The sequence below is a fragment of the Gavialis gangeticus genome, unplaced genomic scaffold (assembly GCF_001723915.1).
Source record: "Gavialis gangeticus isolate Ggan-Ray unplaced genomic scaffold, GavGan_comp1, whole genome shotgun sequence".
Lineage (NCBI taxonomy): Eukaryota > Metazoa > Chordata > Crocodylia > Gavialidae > Gavialis > Gavialis gangeticus.
In genome coordinates, this window is record NW_017729011.1 from 9,229,739 (window position 1) to 9,251,604 (window position 21,866).

The window sequence follows — 21,866 nt, forward strand, 5'->3', positions numbered from 1 at the left end:
TAAATGGTATGCTATGTCAGGGCATAAATCTTGGCCTGTCTTCCTTTTTGTTCAACTGGCACTTCCAGCATATTTCTGTTGCCTCTAGTACATTTCTGCATGCTTTTTGCTAACCCTGAAACATTCCTTAGCTGTGCTAAAGTGCGCTGCTCATCTAGGAAGTCGCTTTAAAATGACAGATTCTTGTCTGTGAATTAAGTGCTAAAACTGAGTCGCGTTGTGTTCAGTGAAATGAAGTATCATTGGCAGAAATTCAACTGAGTTTCAGCTAAGTTGGGGTGATTTTGTTAAACGACTCTTAATCTTTAAAAGAAAGATCTTCCAAGATACTCAGCACACAGGGGGATGAGCTCTTGTGAACACTGGTTTAGGAACCTTAACAGAAAAGGAGATCTTTGGTGAATTTGGTCTCAGATATGGGTTATGAGCATAAGGGAGTCCAGTTCTGAGATCTTTGTCAAATTTGACCCATGGTGTGCAGAACTTGCCATATACTGTAAGCCTATTCACCAAAATCACTTCAGTGCACTCCTAAGTTTCTGGCCAGCAGCTGGCTAGCACAATACAATGAACCTCTGTGACCTGTGGCCAGACAGCTACAGACTCGGTGTGTCTATATGAGAGGCTTAACTGTGCATTTAGTATAGTTTGCTGCAAAGTAAGCATGTGTGTCTACACGTACATGTGCTTACTATACAGAACTGGTGCTGGGAGCTCCCTGGGGGGCGGGGAGGTACAGGGGATCCTGCTCCTTGCCCACCTTTGCAGGGGATTGAGGCATGGAGCTGCAGGGGTGGGGTAGGTCCCAGTCCCCTGCCCCAGTCTGCTGGTGGGGCAACTAGCAGCAAGTTAGCGGAACATTGTCCCTGCCCCAGCAGCAGGCAGCTGCTTGGGGCCAGGAGACGGCTGTTTCCTGGCCCAGTGTTCCCTTCCAGCCCCTTGGCTAGCATGCAGGGGGAGCCTTGACCTCCCCCAAGTGGCAGCAGGGGCCCATTGCAGGGCTGCAGGACACTTGGTGCAAAGAGCAGCAAATCTCCTCCCTAATCCCTACATGTGTAGACACCTGCCCAAAAGCATTTACTCCAGAGTATTTTACACCAGAATAAACTTAGGACAAATCAAATGCATATGTAGATGTGTCCACTGAGTAACAGACACCGGAATAATGCAATCACTTCAGCTTGCTCACTTCTCTCTCACCAGCGTTTTCTATATTCTTGCATTCTCACCTCCAGTTTTGGGGGTATAGAGAATCCGGAAACTTTCTACTCGGGTTCTTGGAAGCATCCAGGTGACTGTAGCTGAGTTTTCAGTGATGTCAGTGAAATTGATTCCTTTGGGAGATCCCATGGCTACCAGCAGAGTAGGGAGAGCAAAGAAACACACCATAGAGAACACAGAAAAAGTTAGATCATGTATATATCCATCCTTCTCACTGGAATAACATTGATTTCAAGTTTCTATCCAAGGAGAAAAAAAGCTATAAATATTCCATCCACACAATGCTAGATCAAAAGATTCCATGCACTTACGATTTTTTATCACACACTTAGAACAATCTTCCTTTTGGTTTTGATTTTTGTTCAATAAAATTACAGCAGTGTTTAGCCTGGTAAAACAGCTGCTAACTATATATACATAGGATCCTATAATACAGGGAAATACTGGAGACTTCAGTGGCTATGAAAAATTTACATTTATGGGACAATTTTAATTTTTTTAATTACAGAAACTCTGCTCTAGTCATAATCCAAATTCATTCAGATTATTTTTAGTTTTTTATTTAATCTCCTGAATCTCACTCGTGCATCCTGAAATTTATTTGTCCATAATTGTCTTTAGGTTGGAAAAAGTCTGCTTTCAAGCTACCAAGGCTGTAATAGGGTGGAAGGCCACTAAGGTCTTGAAACTCGGGTCTAAGTGCATAAAAAGCCCTGTCCTATGAGATGCTGGACATCCTAAGTGCCTGCTGACTGCAAAGGGAGCTGAGGGAGATCAGTAATTTGCAGGATCAAATCCTAAATGATATTGCAGAATCCAGAAAAATAAAACTGAAGCCTAACCCAAATAAAAGTTGGTGAAGGCGCAGGGTAAAGAGGGAACCCTTTGCACCAAAGGAAGGACTTCCAGCTTGCAGAGAGAAGGCAGCAAAATCCTACCTCATTCTCTTTGCAGTAGCAGACAATAGGTTAGGGGTATCCACTGGGACCACAGCTGTAAATGAACCTGTCTGCTGATGTGTATAATGGACTATAGTATCATCTGTGGCATGGCTATACTAATCTTACTAATACATACTGCTAACTCTGTACCCTGATTACCAAAAAAATGAAATAAAATAAAAAAGAAGGAATTCCCTCACTTTAGCCCCAAAGTAGGGCCCCTCACTTAAAGCCTCTTTAACTTGGTCTTTGCATATAAGATTAGGATTTTACCATAGGGAGAAAGACAGGAAAAATACTTTCCCTGGCTCTGAAATGATGGAATATTTAGAGTCAGAGAACAAATGGTTTAGAGGGAGGTAGAAAGGGAAGGAATTTATTTAATTTTCACTCCTACAACTAAAACTGTTTCTCTTGCTCTCTCCAAAGTGAGGGTCCTCACTAGTCAGAATTTAAAGTGGCACAGATGAGCCATGCGCCTTGTGAAGGAATGGCAGCTCATGTTTGAGCAGCAAACTCTTTGGGCAGAAGCTGTCTTATTCTGTACACCAGTGAGCACATTGTTGGCACTCAATAAATAAGAATAACAACATAGGGTGGATTCATTGGTATGCTCCAGTAGCTTTGTGCCTCTCTGGAAATGCCAACCAGTTAAGCTGGATTTGTGTCTGATTTGCATTACCAGAGGAACAGCAGCCAGAGCATGCACAAAATATAGATCCATTTTTATTTTTGCATAGGTGGAACCCGTGAGCTCATGGATTTATGAGGGGAGGTGGGACTGTGATGTAATAATATTTTTGGGGGCACTGCTTTTAAACAGTCACACACACACACACACACACACACACACACACTTCTTGCCTTCCCAAAACTGTCTCCTGATTTTGTATACATGATGCCTGGAATCAGACAGTGTTTAAATCTTGCTGCATGCACTACTTGAATAATTAGAGTAACTCATGGGCGTTTTTGAGATTCAGTCTGAAGATGGATAACAGCATTTTGCCCTCGACTGAAAAATATTTCAACAAGCTGGAATTTAAGTTACTGTGATTTGAATGTGGAGGGGCCCCCAGCAGCACTGGGGGAAGAGACCTGGTGCTGGATAGTTTATATTCAGGCATTTCAGTCCTAATCTGCTTTTTGACTGTAACCAAAACAACTCTGATGAGTGTTAACAAAAATAAATAGCCCACACAAGAGAAGTCAATTAGCAGAGGAGGGACAAATACCAAACACGAGCCACATTTAAATGATCGGTGGAGACATGCCAGTGTGTAGGGTGAAGAGAAAAAAGAAGGCTCTGAGTAAGACAGCTTGGAAAGATTCCAGAAAAGGAGTTGAGGAGGGTTGTAGGCTCCAGGTATTCCAGGAGTTCCAGCGCCAGGAACGCTAAATCGGTTGAAGCAAAAGGAAAGGAAAACAACCTAAGCTCCCCTGAGAACTGTAAATTATCTCCACAGTTTTCTGTAGACATTGGTTCTAGAAGTGTGTTCAAAAGTAAGCACCCCCCCGCCAAAAAGCAAAGCAAAAAGCAAAATAGGTTAAATAAAGTTGCATCGCACTCAGCTATGGTTGCCAAGTTAGCCATGAAGTGACAATCTGAGGAAAATTAAACAGTAATAAGAAATACAACGGGGGATAAAAGAGTTTGGTGGCTTGAGCTTGTACTCACTCAGGCCATCATGCAGTAGGACTCATTATAATCCACCTTTAGCTACCTACTTTGGTGCTGCCAAATGCTTTTTTGCCATCAAAGTCCAAATGTTCTTGAAGACTAATAACTAGTAAATCAAAAAGCTATTTAGCTTTCCTGGTGCCATTGACTGTCATTGTCAGGAATGGTATAACCTGCCGCCTGAGTTATTTAGTTGCATTTTTATGGGCCCATATCTATTATCAATTATCCATGGGCTATTTATGGGTGTTTGTCTTTTGCACCATTGGCTTCAGTAGCTGACATGCCCCTAAATCTTTCTGAAAGGGCTGAATAAGAATGTAGTCATGAGGAAAATTATAACTGCCAGTGATTTACCATAAATATCCTGTGAGTCAGTGAAAATGGGGACACGCTGCTAACAAGTACAGTTGACTTTAAACATTTCCCTGTTGTGAGTCAAACCTTTGGTGAGAAGAAAGGTTGTCTGTGATGGATGGACGCTCTGCTTAGTGCAAATGTCTCAGAGACTACGTATATTCATTTGCTGTTTATTTAAGAGAGTGATTGTAATCAGTTGGGAGCTCATCAGAAATGTGCATTTTCCAGCTAAGAATTAGCACCATAATTGGTTAGATGAATCATGGTGCCATGCATCTCAGGAGATGCCTTTTCAATACTGATTTTATCATCAAAGCCTTTTAAGACATTGAATAAAGATAATCAGTAAAAGTTTTGCAAATAAGTAACTTCTTTTTTTGCTTGTAGGACTGAACAAACAAACAAAAAAATCAAGCTGATTTGAAATGAATTTTTAATTTTTTCAGTAAACAGAATTTTTAAAAACTATTTGGGGTCAAACAGCATCATTCGTTCATCCAAATAAAGAATTTGAATTCTTTTTCAAGCATTTAATATTTTTCTTAAACAAAAGTGACCTAAATTTCAAAATGTTTTGTTTCAGCGTTGTTTGGAACTGGAAAAAAACCCCTAAATGCTTCATTGAAAAATGTCAAACTGAATGCTTCAGCTTTTGTGGGAGGCGTTCTGCTGGTTTTTGACCAACACACTTGGCAAATCTAGCACGAACTTGCAAAATGTTTTATCTGACCACTGTTGGAAAACAAAATAGGTACTCCCCTACTGCCTCGGCATTCTTTTCAGGTGCGGACAGAAGTGCAGCCCTACTGAGAATCCCTCGCAGGAAGTGTTCTGAGTTACAGTGATCCCCAGGAACAAACAGAAGTTCACTGTTGGTTCCAGGGAGGAGGGGATCTAGCTGCTGGCTGGGAGCCTGCAGTGGGTTTCCCCTGCCAATGGCTGCTGCTCCCTGCAAGGCTTCAAAGTTTTCAGAAAGAGGAAGGGAGCAGGGGGAGGTCATTCTAGGGGTTCCCCAGCCAGCTGTGGAGGGTGAGGTGAGTGAATTGCACCCCCCCAACCTCAGAGGGGCTGAGGCAGGGGCTCCAATACCCTCCAGCAGGGGCTGCACATCCCCTAGACTGAACTCACCCTGCTCCCTTTCCTCCCCTCCCATGCTGAAAACAGCTTGAGGCTGGCAGGCAGTGCAGCTGGAAGTTATAAAAGACTGTATTTTGAAACATCTTCATCTGACCCCTCATAGTAATGAGGGGTCAGATTTTCACCCAGTCAGTCATTTTTAAGCAAGCTGCAGCTTTCCATTTGTGTTTGGTCATAGCTATAAACTGCTTTCTGTGGCCAGACCAGGCAACAATTGTCACTTTTGTCTGTGCCCTTAATGGCCCTCTCCTCCTCTCAACTGTAGTGGAAGGGTGGGGGGTAGAGTGCTCTGAAAGTGGGGTTTAGTTTTGGTAGAGATTTTTAATGGTACCTAAGGGAGTTAGACACTCAAGAATAATGCAGTGGATGTACTGGAACCACAACATTACTGTGTTTGTTGCCCTCTCTGGCTCCATTAAAGTCAGAAGAGTTCCACCCATGTAAAGCTGGTATAAGGCACTGTGGAATCAGGCCATGGTCTCTTCTTTTAAAAGATAAAATAATATTTGTAACCGCTTGCACCTGCTTTTTCCACTGAGGATGCTATTAGGTGGTAAATTCAGCTGAGTAGTCACTGATACCAAAGTGTTTTGCACACTAGTAGTACCTATGTCCCGTGTATCCTCCATGTGAAAACTACAAAGCATTTCACAGATATTAAAGGCTTAATTCTGTCAGAGACTAGAGACTTCTGTGTCACGTTAAGCATCTTCAGCTGAAGGTTGACAGCGGTTAGTATCTTGCAGATCAAGACCTAATTGATTAGTCTCTCAACACCCCTGGGCCCTTGGTGAGATTTATTAGCCTTTTTTTTATATGTTGGCAAGCTGATGTAGGATAGCGATATGTGACTGTAGGCTGTCCTAAAGACAACAGGGAGGTTCATGGGAATGACCAGCAAGAGGGAAAACACTTTTTGCTCCTGAAATCTATGCTGATCCCTAGACTCTGTTGTCTTACCTTCAGGTAACAAGTATGAAATAAAGCACTCAGTCTTTTATGACATAATGAAGACAGTCAGGCAGAAGAAGGTGAGAAAGTTCCATCAGATTAGGCACATGGCAAAGAACCACAAAATGTGGGTTACGAATGTGGGCAAGAGACAGTCTGTGAAATTCAGCGGACAACTTGGATAAGAGATGGAGAGAAATTAGAGAGAGTTATGCGCATGATGCTTTTCCCCTCCATTGTAGGGACAATACCTGTGATAGCTACTGTATTTATGGGTTGGGAACGCCGTCCACTGATAATTCCATAGAGTTCAATTTCATACTCAGTACCCTCTTTCAGCCCTGTTATATCTTGGGTGCGTTCATGACCTGGTACTATACGTTCCCATGGATCAGACTGCTTTTTGATATCCCTGATTTTAATAAAAAAGCTGTCGAAAACCCCATCATCTGCAGTCCAGGAAAGACGGAAGCCATCTGGGGTAGCATCTGAAACCAGAAGGTTGTCGACCTCAGGTTCTGCTTCTAAAAAAGGAGAAAATAGCAGTAGGGAAAAGAAATGATTGATCACATAAACATATTTTTTTTACCAGTTCATAGTGACCTGCCTTAGGTCAGGTTACAGCGTGCTATAAGAATCCAGCCACAGTTCAAAGAAATGGAAACAGTTGGCTTGCTATTAAAAGGAGGGGGGAAAAGCCCAGTAAGGGTTGAATCTTCAGAGTGATACATGTGTAGTACAAGATGTATGATAATGTGTAAGTGGGCATGTGCAAACTTTCAATATCCAACAATGGAACCATTATCGGGATATATAGGATATGCCCCTGTTGTGCATTAATAAACATGCTGATATTTATTTGTTCTCTGTCTTCCACTAGAGTTATACATCCCTTGTGAGACCTTTATTTTTTTTTAAAAACCCATCATTAATAATTTACAGCAGCGTCTACAATACCGCTTGCTTCTCCACATTTGATAGGGAAGAAAAGCCCTATAGAGAAGCCACTGAAGAGATTCCTTCCCTTATGCCAAACACTTTTTGCACATGGTCCTAGCCTTCCTGATGTTTCTGATCAAAGCTGAATTAGAATATCCACTTCTCCTTTGAAATAAATGAAGAATATTGAAGACCCATATCCTCTAAGCTGTACCTTTATGTCCAAAAAAAATATTTCTAGAACCTTTAGTGTCATCTTTGGAGATAGAAAAGGAGGGGAAATATTGCTGGTCTATATTTCATTGACTGTTTTTAACCATGTTATATCAAACAATTTGACTTCTGTGAGTCATGCTACTTAACCCAAGGATAGGTCTGCACTAATTATTTTCTTTATCTCCCTCATAATATGCCCCTGGGTTCACTAGCTGCAGCAATCTTGTCTAAAATTTTACTGTCATCATCAGCAAACATTCTAGTATCTCCAATGTACTTGCCTTTTCCACAGTGAGAGGTGCACATTTATATTCATGCCAACATTCAGATGAATAACTCAAGCTTTGCTGATATATGGAGTCAGAAAACTCATTGGATGGAATCTGATGGAGGGTAGAGTTTGGACTAGAGAGGCAGTCAGGTAACAGTACTTTTCAAGAAAGCCTAGATGCAGCTGAAGAAGCTCAGCTATGATGAGTATGAGAGAATGGGCAATCATATGCTGACAGGAACACCAACTCTGCTAGTTGTAATGATCATTCTTGATTTTTTTTTCTTAGTCAATCTGCGTACAGAATGAAAGGAAGGAGCTTATGGGCAGGAAGTTCATAATAACTTTCTTCCTGAATGGTCCTCACAGTTGGAGAATTTTGAGATGCCAGAGGTTGTTCATTTGATGAACTTCTGAGTCCAGTCTCTTTTTTTTTAAAGACTCCCATAAAGGATTCTTGCATGGAGCAAACATTAGCAATTCTCCCTTCCACCCTCCTCTCATTTTTTTTTTTCCATTGAACCCCATACAGACAGGAAATAAAGAAAGCACCAAGAAACAGGGGATGAAATCATGCTAGTGAACCTATTGATCATGATGAAGTATGTGTTGCCATGATGAAGAGGATGCAAAAGCCATGGTTGTTTTGCAAATGGATTGCACAGAACATCTTCCAAGTGAGAATATAAGTGTGAAAGGAAGGATTGAAAAGAATAATTTGTTCACGTTAAAATACCTGTAATGGCCACAATGCTTAGGGGCTTTGTTTGGCGCCCCTTGGCAAAACCATAAAGCATAACCTCATAGCCAATGCCAGTAATAAGGCCTTTAAGCTTCAGATGCCGCTGGGTTCCTGTAAGGAGGAACTCTTGTGGGTCCAGCAGCTTGCCAGAATCCACCACGATTACTAGAAAGTTGTCAAAGGCATTCTCCGATGCCATCCAGGACACTGTGAACCCATAAGGGTTAATGTCAGAGACAGTTAGATTTTCCAGTGGGGGCATGGCCTCTAAAAGAAGGGAAGGTGCAAAAAACACAAAAAAGAAAAGAAGCGAAAAATATTGCAAGTTAAACAGCGTCATGGAAGCCACCATAAATCAGTCATAAACCTCCCACAACCCATAGGATTTAATGGAAATGCATGACCAGCACAACAAAGGAGGGATTTTCAAAGGAGCTTAAAGGAGTTAGATGCCACATTTCCATTTAACATCAGTAGTATTTCAGCACCTAACTGTCTTTGGCCTCTTTGAACATCCTCAACATAAGTGATTAAACACATTTATTTAATTTCACATGCACACAGTGAATCATAAATAATACAGGCTTAGAAATTATTTGGATAATTTAATAAAAAGCCTGATATTTCTCCTCCTGTATCTAACTTTGAAGCACTATCTTTTGCTTTTTCTTCCAAGGATTGACCCAGTAAAATTAGAATTAAGGTCATTGGAAGCACAAGTTCTCAATTACCCAAGGATTATTTCTTTGAAAAAATGAAATTTCACTAGATAAAGTTGGGGGCTAATGGCTTCAGATCAGACTAGCTACCTAGTCAAAATTAATTATGGGCAACCTTCCCTTTTTATGTCAACAACTTAAAGGTATTCCAGTATAGATTTCCCTCCTCCCTGATAATTTTCAGACCAAAATATCCTTAGTTTTAATTTAAGGGATTGTCAAGAGTTCAGTTGCCACTGACCATTAAAATAAGTGGCTGGATTTTTCAAAGAGCTCATTTAAAAATATGCACAATTTGACATAGTGATCTGGTGAGTACGGAGCTTTTTTTTTTGGCCTTCAGGGAGGCTACTAAACATCACAATCTCATTCACAAATTCTTGCCCCAGTTGTCCCATTTTACTCCATTCATAAAATCTATCACTCCTACAAGACTAAGCTTCCATTTACTTCAATGGATATTTATAAATAGTGTTTTGTTCTGTTTTTTTTTTTAAGTAACACGCTTCTGTTGGAAAAGGCAAGTTAGTCAAAATCAAACTTTTATGCAGGAAAGGGGTGGTTTTGACAACTGGTTTGAACTGAAACCAAATTTGAAAAAAGTAATAGATGATCATAATAGTTTGTTTCAATATTTTTGAACAAAAATTCTGGCTTTCTGGTGCAAAATAACTTTCCTTTTATTTTAGATTTTTAATAGAACTTGTCAATTACTCTGAACAGAAAGTTATTCAAGACTTTAAAATAACCAAAAATGTTTAGATTCTATCTTTGGGAAAAAATGGAATCTGTAGCTGAAGTGGTGCTTATATATGGAGGAGTTTGTGGCCTTGATTTTGCTTTTTATTAGTCAGCTTGTGATTTTAATACAAGCTGAAGATGTCTACAGCAATAGGTTCCTGCTTTTAGATTTTGCATAAACCTAAATGAAAATGAATTAATAAAACAGATACTTGGTCAACCAAAGGCTAATTTGTGAAGGGCCAACCGGTGAGAAATTACACTAGACATCTCACTGATTTACTGAGAGCTCATGCCAGTAACTGCTGCTCTCCAATATGGTTAGTAGAAAATATTTGATTTTTCTGAATAATTTACAAAAATTATGTTCTGCCAATGCTACTCATTAGTAACAGTAATGGGTTTTCAGCTTTACAGGATATTACTACCACTTCAAAAGCCTCAAATAGGCTCTAGAGCTAAAGTCCTGGCCCTTTGAAATTTCACAAGTCGCACAGAAAGGAGCTGTCAACCTCACACACTGTCAGGACTACTCAGTGTAACTGAGCCTACAAGACAGCAGGAATCTTAAACAGGCAGTGCTGCTCTGAATCCCAACAAGTGCAGTAGATTAGATTATCGGCCTTGTGGTACCAGCCACATATGCTCATTTGTCCACCTGACCCTGCTGCACACTTTCTCTGGGCCTCCAATACCGAATGATCTCTTTAAGTGTCAACATCATTATGTGATCTGAAGCCACTAAGCATAGCCAGCATTGCTGGAGCAGATATTTTGTTACATAGGGGAGCAAAAGAGAAAATTCTGTACTTTGCTCCATGGCAAAATAAATTTTAAAAGCATAAGTAAAAAAAAAAGAAACCAAAAAGAACCTTTAAATGGGTACCTGTCATGACAAAAGCAGTGAGGGGCTCTGTGTGGACACCTGCACTGGTGGTGCCCTTAATATTAATGTCATAGCCAGTGTAATCTACCAGGCCTGAGATGTGAGCGTTGCGGGCACCTCCCGACACTGTAAGCTCCTGAGGTTCGTGTGCTGAATAGGAATCTCTAACATTTATAACAAACTTTGCAAAAGGCCCATTTCTTGTGGTCCATGAGAGGTTGAAGCTGTCGGGGGTAACGTTTGTGAGTGTTAGCGTGCCCAGCTGTGGCTCAGCCTCTGAAGGGAAAGGAACACAGGTGAAGAGAAAGCATTACTTAGCGAAGAGCTGTGCTAATAAGCAATGGAGGGTTATGGCTGCTTAAAGCTGTGTCTGTACTGCATTGTACTTAGCTTTTAGCATCTGTTCTGCAGCAGGTAATAGAATGACAACCTGGGTATTCATAACAACTGTTTGAATGCTGGTGGTATAATTTCAATTGCATTTTAACTTGTTCTTTTTTTGTTGTTGTTGTTCTATTTCTTAAGAAAACTAGATTTTTAGAAATTATCTTCAGAACTGCCAGATGCATGCTGCCCAGGTGAATTCAAAGAGAACTGGCAAATGGTCAGCACCTCTGGAAATGAAGCTGTGAGGCCCAAACACACAAAAGCACATAGACACCTCAAGTCAGCTCTCTTCTCAATATGTCCTATTGGCTAGTTTAGGCAGCCAAGTATTTTGGCTATTGGGGGTTTCAGTGTGCAATGTCTAACTCTCTCCCCCTGTATCGGACTCATCTTGTAGGTGCTTAACCCACAGCTATGGATTATGGTAGAAGCAAAACACCTACATGATAAATCCCGTAATGCAGAGTGGTGCAGCATCACTTAGCCCCTTTGTGTAATGTTCAGGAATATGTACCAGGACTTTATTTTGAAAAAGCCAAATCTATTGGATAAAACAAGGGAGATTTTCATGCATAAAAGTCAGAGAGCTTCATGCACAGAAGAAGGTCAATATAATTATCCCCATCAGTGGGCTATGGGGACAATAAGGCTTGGTGTATTGAAGTACAGGAACTTGTTTGGATCACCCAGCAACTAGTGGCAGAGAAAATTACAGGAATTCAGGTAGGATAAGTTCCAGTCAAGGACCTTTATCTATTTAGCCATATTGTTGAATATTGAATGAAGGCCATTATACTTTTTTAGTCCCATATTCTTCTGATGATAAAAGCCTTCCTCACACACAGAAATGTCCCATGTATTGATCTCATCCTCAAACTGAATATCTTGAACTGGAGCAAAGCCATTTATTTTATTTTTAAATGAATCAAAAAATCATTTATGGAAACCCCTTTTATCAAAATGTTTTGGGACACCTTGGTGAAATGGAATCAGTAATTATTTAGGGGAAGTAATTCTATAAGTGATTCATGCTGGGGAAGATAACAGACATTTGTCAATGAATAACAGAACAACTGAAGAGCAAAACTGTATTGATAACTGAAATAACTGAAGTGCTGCAAAATGTTCCAGAACTGATTCTCCCACCCAAGACTCAGAGTAAATGATCTAGGAGAGAGTTTGTCCCCCCATTCCCTAGTCCAGGAGCAGGTGCATCTAAGTGCCCCCAATTAAGGATGCATGCTGGGTCTGTCATCATGCTGTCATCTAGTGACCAGTAGTGCCAGCATGGTTGGTAATGAAATTGTCATTGGGAAAGCTTAGTGCTTCTGAAGACTGGGATGCAGAGGCAGACAACTGTAGATGGAGAATGTAGTGATACCAGACACAGACCCCTCAGCCCTGCATGCAGGTTGAAGAGAACAATCTTTTCTATCCCGATCCTGAAACAGGCACATTCCGTCACATGCCATTTGCATCCATGTCAAGCAGGCCCATATCATGGCACCCAAATTCCAGGAGTTACTACATGCAACACAAGGTGAAAGTATCTCTCCAGGCAAGGTTTAGTAGGATCCCAATATTCTGGAGTCACCACCAGCATTCAGAAGAGCTCTGGCATCCAGTGGAAAGCACTGAACTGTCCATTTAAGACTCACCAGCAATGATGCAAGTGATAGAGTGGGAGGCTGATCATCAAGAAGGAATGGACTTCTTTTTGATCCCAGCTTTTTACTAGTGGGGGGACATGAAATATGCCAGGCAGAGAGAACACTTTTGGACCAGCGTTAGATAACTGGACCACTCCATGCAGTTCCTGTTGGTGATTCAGCATGCCACAGAAAACAACAGTAGAGAAATGCAAATGCCAATACCATAAGAGACATGTGACCTTTACAAACAAGGAACCAAAATGGCATGCAGATGCCTTTTTGGTAGGACAAAGAGAGTTCACCCTCATGGAGGGTCACAGGCAAATGAGGATGGATGATATAGAATGAATGACAGTATTATTTCAGACCAAAGGCAAAGATATTCCAGAGAAATCCATCTGGACCAAGTCAGTTATATATATACACAGAACTTGCAGATAAGTGTATATATAAAGAAACCAATCAGAGGTTTACTATGTTGCTCCCTTAATGATGGGGACACTTTTTCAGCCTTTCCCATGGTCCTAGATATCCTTTCTTTAGAATGGGCTTGGGTTCAGCTCATTCAACTTGTTCCCACACTAAAGAAGGTGACTTAGATGAGCAATGGTGATGTCTGACCAGAGCCATGTTTTAGAGCAGCTTAGAAGACAGTGGAAGAAACAATAGAAAAAGCAAACCTTGAAGATGCAATACCTGTGGTTGCCACTGCTGTCAAAGTCTGACCAATTTGCCCATCAACTAGACCATGGAGTTGGACAGTGTAATTAGTGGCAGCTCTTAGATTGGTGATTACAAAACTTCTTGAAGCCCCTGACACTGTGTGCACCAGGGAGTCCAAAGGCAAGTCAGAGTTTCTGACTTCTAAAACAAAGTGATCAAAGGCAGTGTCCTGTGCTTCCCACGTGAGAGACGCACTGTTTGAGGTAGCGTTTGAGACAGTTAGTTTGCTAAGGAGAGGTTCATCTACTACAAGAAGAAAAACAAATGGACATGTGTTGCAATTATTAAAACACAGAGTAAAAGTAAAATGAAATAAAACAAATAAAAAAACACTAATCAGAGGTGGAAAAAAGACTTATTTGATTATCTAGTCCTGATGCCCCTTCCCCATTCTATCCCAGTCACAGTTGAACCAGACTCACCCCAGTCTCCTTTAGCAATATAAGAGCAGCTTGGCCATGACCCAGTGACGGCTCTCTGCAACCTACAGTCCCCAGGTGGAGAACTCCAAATTCATTTAACTTCCAGAATGCTATTCTCCACACAGAAAATATGGCTGTTGTTGATTTAGTCACAGATACATGCTACTATGCTAAACTATGCCTGATTTCCTAAAGTTCTGCAGATCTTTCTGGTATAATCATATCGGGGTGGAATCAAAATTCCTCACATTTATACCTCTCCTAAGGTGAAACGCCTATTCTTTGCAATCCCTGATGAAATACAAGTGGTTTTATCTGTGTAATTTCTCCCTAGGCTAACATAGGCATTGTACTAAGAGATAAATTTGTTCAAACTGTGTCAAAATGCAACAGTTAATATGGGTGTTAAATAGGGGTGTGCAAAGCGGGCCCTGTTAGATTTGGATTTGGATTCAGCCCGAATCGGGGACAGTGATTCAATTAATTAGTTCGGATCACTCTTCCTGATTCGATTCGGCTGAATGTAGGTATGGAGATTTGAAGCCGATTCGGAGAATCAGCAATTTGGACACAGACACAGCTTTAAAAGTTTTTTCTACATTCTTTGAGGTACCAGCATGACTTGAGATCGCTGCGATGCTGGGGCAGATGGAGAGTCCCACAGGAGCACGGGGGGGCCTCCACATGCTCAGCAGCAAACCCAGAAGTGGGCTTGAAATATTTCCAGACAACTTCCAGGTCTGCCAGGGAGCGAGCTGGGACCCCCCCTGTGCCCCTCCAGCTCAGCAATCAGCTGCAGGGGGACCCTGGGTGCCCCCCCAGACTCAGGAGGCACCAGTCACCGAACTCGGAGGTGTGGGGTGCTCCCTGCACACTCCCTGGCGGACCCAGAAGTGGACTGGAAGTGCTTCTGGTCCACTTCTGGGTCTGCTGCTGAGAGCGCTGCACTCCTGTGGGACACTCCATGTGCCCCAACATCACAGCACTCATGAGTTGCGCCAGGTATCTAGAGGTATGTAGAAAAAACATGTAAAGCTGTGTCTGTGTCCGGATCTTTCCGAATTTTTCTGAAACAATTCAGAGGGTTACAATTCAATTTGGAGAGATTAAAGGGTCCTCTGATTTGATTTGGATTCAGAGATTCATCCATCGAATTGGCCGAATCTTCACCAAATCAAATCAGGGACCAAAGCATTGCACAGCTCTCGTGTTAAACTATTGTGTGAGATAAACTACTGAGAGGAGATTTAGTAGTTTTGTAATTGGATATCTTACTACTTCCAGCTTTATGCTATTATTAATCTAATGGCAGATTTCCTTCTTTCCTTTTAGGGTCCTTGCTAAGACAGGATGAAATGTGAAACTTCAGGTTGTACTAGGTGGTAAAATATAAGTCCATACCTATTCTGTATCAGTATGGGCCCTATGCATCCTTTTTGTCTTTCAGCAGCAGTTATTTGAGGTTTTAACTGGAATTAAAGTGGTGTATTTACTTTGTACAAATCCACTCACAGCTTGAATTTCACCTGAAACCCATGCAAAGCAGCAGCAAGGGAACTCCTCCACCCCAAAACAACCTTTACCTATAGCTACTACAGCTTCTTATTCAAGAGAAACAGCACCCCCTGAATGCATCATAACAGATACAGACATGTCACAAAGCTGAGGTGTTTATAGAAAAACATCACCTCAAGGCTCAATTCTTGAGATGACTTACTGAGTATCCCATTCTCTCTGAAGTTGTCCCTATTCTGATGGAGTCGAGCAAGAGAAAGCTTATTATTTCTGCTGTGGGTGAAATCATCTCTCATAGTCATGCATGCCTCTCCCTGAGTGGGATCATGGTTAAATGTAACCTTAATTTAAAACATCTCCCATCACTCTTCATCGGAAAATGTGAATAAGGATAAGCTGATGGGAAGCTGGGTGGGAGAAGTAAGGTCAGGGAAAAGGGATGGCCCTGTAAGGAGAAAGAAGAGTTAGAATATGAGGTAGGTTTATATACCTGTAGTAACAGCAACACTTATTGCCTGTGTGCGGAAACCAGGAGTGATCCCATAGAGGTAGACAATATAATCAGTGCTGGGGGATAGCCCTGAGATATGAGCAGTTCTTAAATTGCCTGAGATGTTGTACTCCATGGGCTCCAACAACCTGTTAGAATTAATGATTTCAATGGTAAAGGTCTCGAAGGCCCTTTCAGTGGCTGTCCAGGAAAGGTTGAAGCCTTCTGGAGTAATGCTGGAAACGTTTAGCTCACCAACTTCTGCGCGCATTGCTAAAGAGGAGAACAAAATGAGTTAGAATTAGATACCCCTTTGAATTCCTGATGTTCAGAAATGCTCTTCTTGCATATATTGCTTCCCATCTGCCAAAGCTCTAAGCTGACCCTGGAACAGAAGGTTCAAACAGCAGCTTGCTGCAAGCCAGCAGTAGCTAAAGAGAAGCAAGTAAAGAAGAAAAAAAAAAAAAGAAAGAAAATGTCTAAAATTGCTGCATAAAAGAAAGCTGCAAGGCCATGGCGATTTTCCATCCTTCTGAGAGCAGACATGCATCCTGAGATCTGAGCATGAAAGCAGATGTGAAAGAACAACACATTCCTTCACTCTTTTAAGAGAAGTTGAAACTTGAGCCCTTACTTTATCAAGGGGGAAAGGTTGTGTTTCATTTTAGCTCTTCCCCACTCCCTCTCAGTTTCAAGAATATGGAAGTTGGCATGTAATCCTGGAGCTAGAGCCAAAATTTGGTGCTATGATAGCCCCCTTGTGGTTTCTCTCCTCCTGTACACATCCCTGATGCTCTACATAAATGCTCAAGGAAGTCTCACAATAGGAAATCCCCAGAAAGAAAATGTCTTAAAAAGCCAGATGTCTGACCAGGAAAGAGGTGGGATATCCTACAGAGTGTCCTCTGTTATTTCTCTTGAAGTAATGTAGAGACAGAACAGAAGCCATACTTAGGCAGGAAACTGTAATGTCTCTTTTCTTTGTAGTTCTGTATTTCTTTTTTTGTTTTCTTAAAGCAATCATCTACATATTGTGACTGGAGTAGAAGCTGGGATCACCCCATACTCAGAACTCCAATGGGAAGTTTTTAATGTAGGACACAACCCAAGGCAAGCGCATCATGTCATAAATCAGTCCAGCCAGTCCAAGCTTCTTAAAGTGCCATTGCAACAAACAAGCTATACATACCCTATCTTTTAATTAGTTTTAAATTCTCCTGTGTAGATTTAACTGCTGAATAAAATGTACTCAGAAACCGCAACTAAGACCATGCTTGAGCCATCCTCCAAGCCAGAGAAAAAATTGCAGCAGATTGCAAAGGGCTTATGGGAAGCCCAGGTTCTACATGAAACAGATCATTAGCACATCTGAATGAAGAGCCACTGTGCCCCAGGTATTGTCATTTGGGAATGTGAACTAGAAAGTCCTATTTATTTCAAAACATTCTGAGTGTCTAAAAGTGACTGTAAAGTTATGTGTGACATTGAAATAATGTGAACTTCTACCATAAGTACATAGCTCAATAAGGCTGGAGAGAGATATTCCTGTGTTATATCTAATAGATAGCAATTGCTGCCCACTGCAGGTACAGCAGTAGATATAACAAATAAAACACCTGATGAGGCATCAGATCTAAATTGGAAAAGGAATAAAATTAATATTCAACTGAATAGGCAGAATATATCATCTGGGCCTGCTTCAAACGAGGGCTAATTTATTAGAGATCTGTGAATCATTACAATAAGACTATTTTTTATTTCCAAAAGATAAGCTTGAATTTATCCAATTTATGGAGCATTCTTGAGGTTTTTCATATTCAAAATCCAGATCTGAATATGAAGGTGGTGACTTAACACTCTTCTCTGCTTTCTGTTTTATATAGTGTTTTTATTATATGTTGCATTTACATCAGTGAAAGCTGAGTGAATAGTGAAGGTGAAGAGAAGAGTCATAACATTATGGTCTAAATTACAAATCATTTTAAGCAGTTTTTGGTTATTGATGGCCTAATTTTCATCTCTGACACTCATTATACATTAGCATAACTCTGTTGACTTTAGTGGAGTTATTCCCAATCTACACTACTGTCAGAGCAACAGGAGGGCAATACTGTAACATGCAATATTAACAAAGTTACATGTTTCAATGCATGTGTTTGGCCTTTGAAAGAATTCATCTCCAACCTGGTCTACTTTAAATACAGGATTTGGAACTAGAAAGGACTCCCTGGGTCATTGAGTCAAGTACCTTGCAGGCAATTTCTTCATATAATCCAGTTAATAGACTTATCCATATATTTTGTGCATTGGTTTGGCAATAGCTTTGGAATATGAAAAACACAAATGTTTGCTGTTTTGTGTACTGGGCCTATAAAAATGGGTGTCCATACCTTTCACAGGACACTGTGGGCTCTTTTTGATCATGTGCACTACAGAACTGGGTTTTGTAATTAGCACCAACAGTCAAAGACATGAGTTAAGTATGCAAAAAACAAACAAACAAAAAAAGAACAAAAAAAAGGTAAGTAAAACAATTCTGAGGAAAAATAGGCCCTTCTTAAAGCAAATGACATCATGGTGGCACTGAGACTCTTCCTGGAAAATTTGATCAGGCCAGAGGTGTTCAGCTGAGTTTTAATTACAGGCACCCATGCAAAACTGACCGAGTGTACAAGCTCTCACACCCCTGTCTTCAAAGAAGAAAGGGATGTGGAAGCAGATGAATGATTTAGAAAGGGTACCTGTCGTGGTTTCAGTGGAAAGGGGTTTGGTCCTGTAGCCCTGAATCACACCATACAGGGTGATACTGTAACGTGTGTTATCCTTGAGAGCAGTAATATTCACAGAACGCAGTCCCCCTGGGACTGTATGATTCTGAACTTCTTCTGGATTGTTAGACTCCTGCACCTGAAGGACAAAATTCTCAAAGGCCCCGTCTGCTGCTGTCCACGTGGGTCGGAAACCATCCCAGCTAACCTCTGATACTGTTAAATTTCCAAGCTCAGGTTCCTCCGCTGAATAAGGACAGAGAGTCAATCAGTTACTGCAATTACAGATTGATGAAGAAGTGGCGTTACCTAGTAACTTTCCATGTTAATGAAATTCACTTGCAAGCAGTTATGTATAGATGAAATATGCCCATTTTCAAATATGTCTACCCTTGATGACTCTTCGTAAAGTCTCCTTCAGAGACTTGGGACTGCAGAGCAGTATAATGAGAAAAAACAATAATAATAATAAACAATAGTCATATTAATATTAAAATATAGCACACAGAAGGCCATTTATATACATCTTTGGAGCTGAAAGTATTTTACAAACATGTAAAAAGCCTGACCATAAGGCATGTAAATATTTCAATAACCATTTAACAGCTGCTATTAGTAACTCAGCAGTTACTGCTCTGAAGTGATTATGATACTGCAGTTTTTCTTATTCTAAGGTTAAGAAGAAGCTTTAGCTTTTGTAGTTAATTGGAGCTGTGACTTTTGTGTTTCAAGTGGTGTCCACTTGGAAAACACCATTTGATTTTTATAAATGAATTTCTAATGCAAAATAATACAGAATGGAAAGTGTTCCCTCTGCTCCATCACCCCATCTTTAGAAATAGGTTATTAAAAAATACTACTTTGAAGTTTCCCAAGATCTTAGAGTAAGTTTCCTGGGGACAAATATGCTGGATTTTTTAAACGAATTATTACCATTATGCTAAAATAGGAATTTCAGATGTAGGATATAGAAAGCTGCCTGTATTGAGAGAATATGATTGATTCTTTGAAATTGTGGAAGTCCACAAAGGAAACATGATATTGTGGTTTGCTGTACATATAACCTATGGTTAGCCTATGAATTTAGCCAGTTCCATATGTCTCCTTTCTCTTATTTGCATTGTTGAAATCAACACACAATATTAATGATAGGACCTGATTATTCAACCACTAGTCAAACTGCTGCATACTTACTCATGTCTGCTGTTGCACTGAAATCAAAAGACCTGATTTTTTTATACCTGATATACTAGGGCCCCCTTACAACACACTCGGCATGTCTACACATGCACATGTACTGCACAGTATGGGCATGTGTCTACATGTGCATGCAGTAAATATTGCAACTTGCACTGCCTTGAGCGTAAATTTATACCTAATTAGTTACTGTGTGTGGACTGACTTGGGACTAACTAATCAGTCCGCACAGCGTTAATACACTTTAATGCCTGCATGTGTAGATGCTGGCCTATTCCTGCTTACTGCACAGTAAATTTAAGCCAGCATAAATGTATGTATAAACATGCCCATTGGGTGTAAGATGATTTATTTACACCATTTCAAGGCAGTGTAGTGTAAAGGGGCTCTAAAATACATAAGAATAAAGCTCAATGTGATGAAGGGCTAACTCCTATTTTATCTTTACATAACTAGAATGGCACTTCCAGAGCCATATAACTGCCATTTTTGACACACCTTACAAATAAGGGTTGAATGTAGTATGGGTAAGTATGTTTTATAGGGCCTAATTTATATAGCATGAGCCTAATACTCCAGAGCTCACATTACCTTCACTGGATTTATGGATGCTTAGGCCCTATGCCATTGTACAAGAAAGCAGTATCATTCAGCTCCACCAAACTCCCAACTAGCTCCCTCCCACCTTCCTGTAACCCTGAAAAAGATACTGTTGTATAGAATAACTTTTCAAATCAGTGCTGGTCAACATATATTGCACAATCCACAGCTGAGCTGTTTTAATAAAAAGCAGAAACAAAGCTCCATGATATCTAATGGAAATGAAGTATAGAAAGCACAATTCAGCTGGAAAAGGGATAGCAGGAGGACGAAAAGGAGATGGTTGCTTCACAAGTTAAAAATGTTTTATGGCTGTGTAGGCAATTGAAATAAGACATTGCTTTAAATCAAAATAAATCAATATTAGAAATAAGTGCAATATTGTTCAAGAAAAAAAGAATACAATGATTATTGTCAGTACTGAAGGTGTCATGACAACTTAATAGCAATACAGACTTCCCTGAATTTAACTTTCAATTTCCATTCAGAAATGCAGAATCACAAGGATTCTTTCCCTTTCAATTTCCTTTACAAGGGCATGCAAGTCTGATGTGGAATTGCATCCAATCCCCATCATGCTGTCTCATACAAAACCATGCACTGCACCTGCTCAAAAAAGCCTCATTGTTACATGACAATAGAGATGACGACGATGATGTGGAACAGCATATGAAGAGATGATGTTACTTAGTTAAAAAAAAAAAAAGAGTGAATACATCATGGAGAGATGAGACTGCTCTTACCACTTCCTGGCCACAGTTTGTGTGCTCCTGTGCAAAGCCTGCAACTCATATAATGATTTTGGTACTAGCATGAAATGGGAATGTTGCTAGGCTATTTGCTATTTTTTCCAGCTTCAGATTTGAACTGTGGCACCTGCTCATTATGTATGCTACATACTGAGGTTACAGAACTGATTCCTATTGCTATTGTATTGTTCAAGGAGAAACGCATGTGCTAGAGAAAGATAAGGGGCTGTTTAAAGACACAGGAAAGCCACACTCCCCATGTGTTACAACCTTTTTTTTTCCTTCTCAGTCATCACCACTTCCATGCAAACACTGCCAGAGGCTACCTGCTTGATTCTTCCTTTTGCCTAACTAGCAATCCAGACAAGTCCCAATAACATCCTGCTATTTCGCATACCTTTTAAATAGCAGATGCATCAACTTCCCTGTCCACATGCACACTGAAAAGGGACAATCGATGCTATGTCACCTGAAAGGCTGAATGAAAAACTGCCCATGCTAGGTAACTCAAAGTTCTCATTCCACAGCAACAAGGGTTTTATCCCATGCAACCCCCTC

General features: G+C 40.6%; 1 protein-coding gene across 7 annotated transcripts in view; it reads right to left on the reverse strand.

Annotated features, from left to right (window-relative positions):
• The window catches only part of TNC (tenascin C), a 106,485-nt gene that overhangs the window by 11,978 nt on the left and 72,641 nt on the right, over positions 1–21,866 (reverse strand). For 2 of the 7 annotated variants that reach the window (XM_019510504.1, XM_019510511.1), the window contains 7 exons: positions 18,736–19,008; positions 15,995–16,267; positions 13,541–13,813; positions 10,806–11,081; positions 8,454–8,726; positions 6,543–6,815; positions 1,230–1,352 (listed from right to left, as the gene is read on the reverse strand). In XM_019510504.1, the coding sequence (XP_019366049.1) occupies positions 1,230–1,352; positions 6,543–6,815; positions 8,454–8,726; positions 10,806–11,081; positions 13,541–13,813; positions 15,995–16,267; positions 18,736–19,008 (1,764 nt within the window). The remainder of the gene's footprint in view (positions 1–1,229; positions 1,353–6,542; positions 6,816–8,453; positions 8,727–10,805; positions 11,082–13,540; positions 13,814–15,994; positions 16,268–18,735; positions 19,009–21,866) is intronic. The other 5 variants (XM_019510505.1, XM_019510506.1, XM_019510507.1 and 2 more) reach the window with 5 other exon arrangements.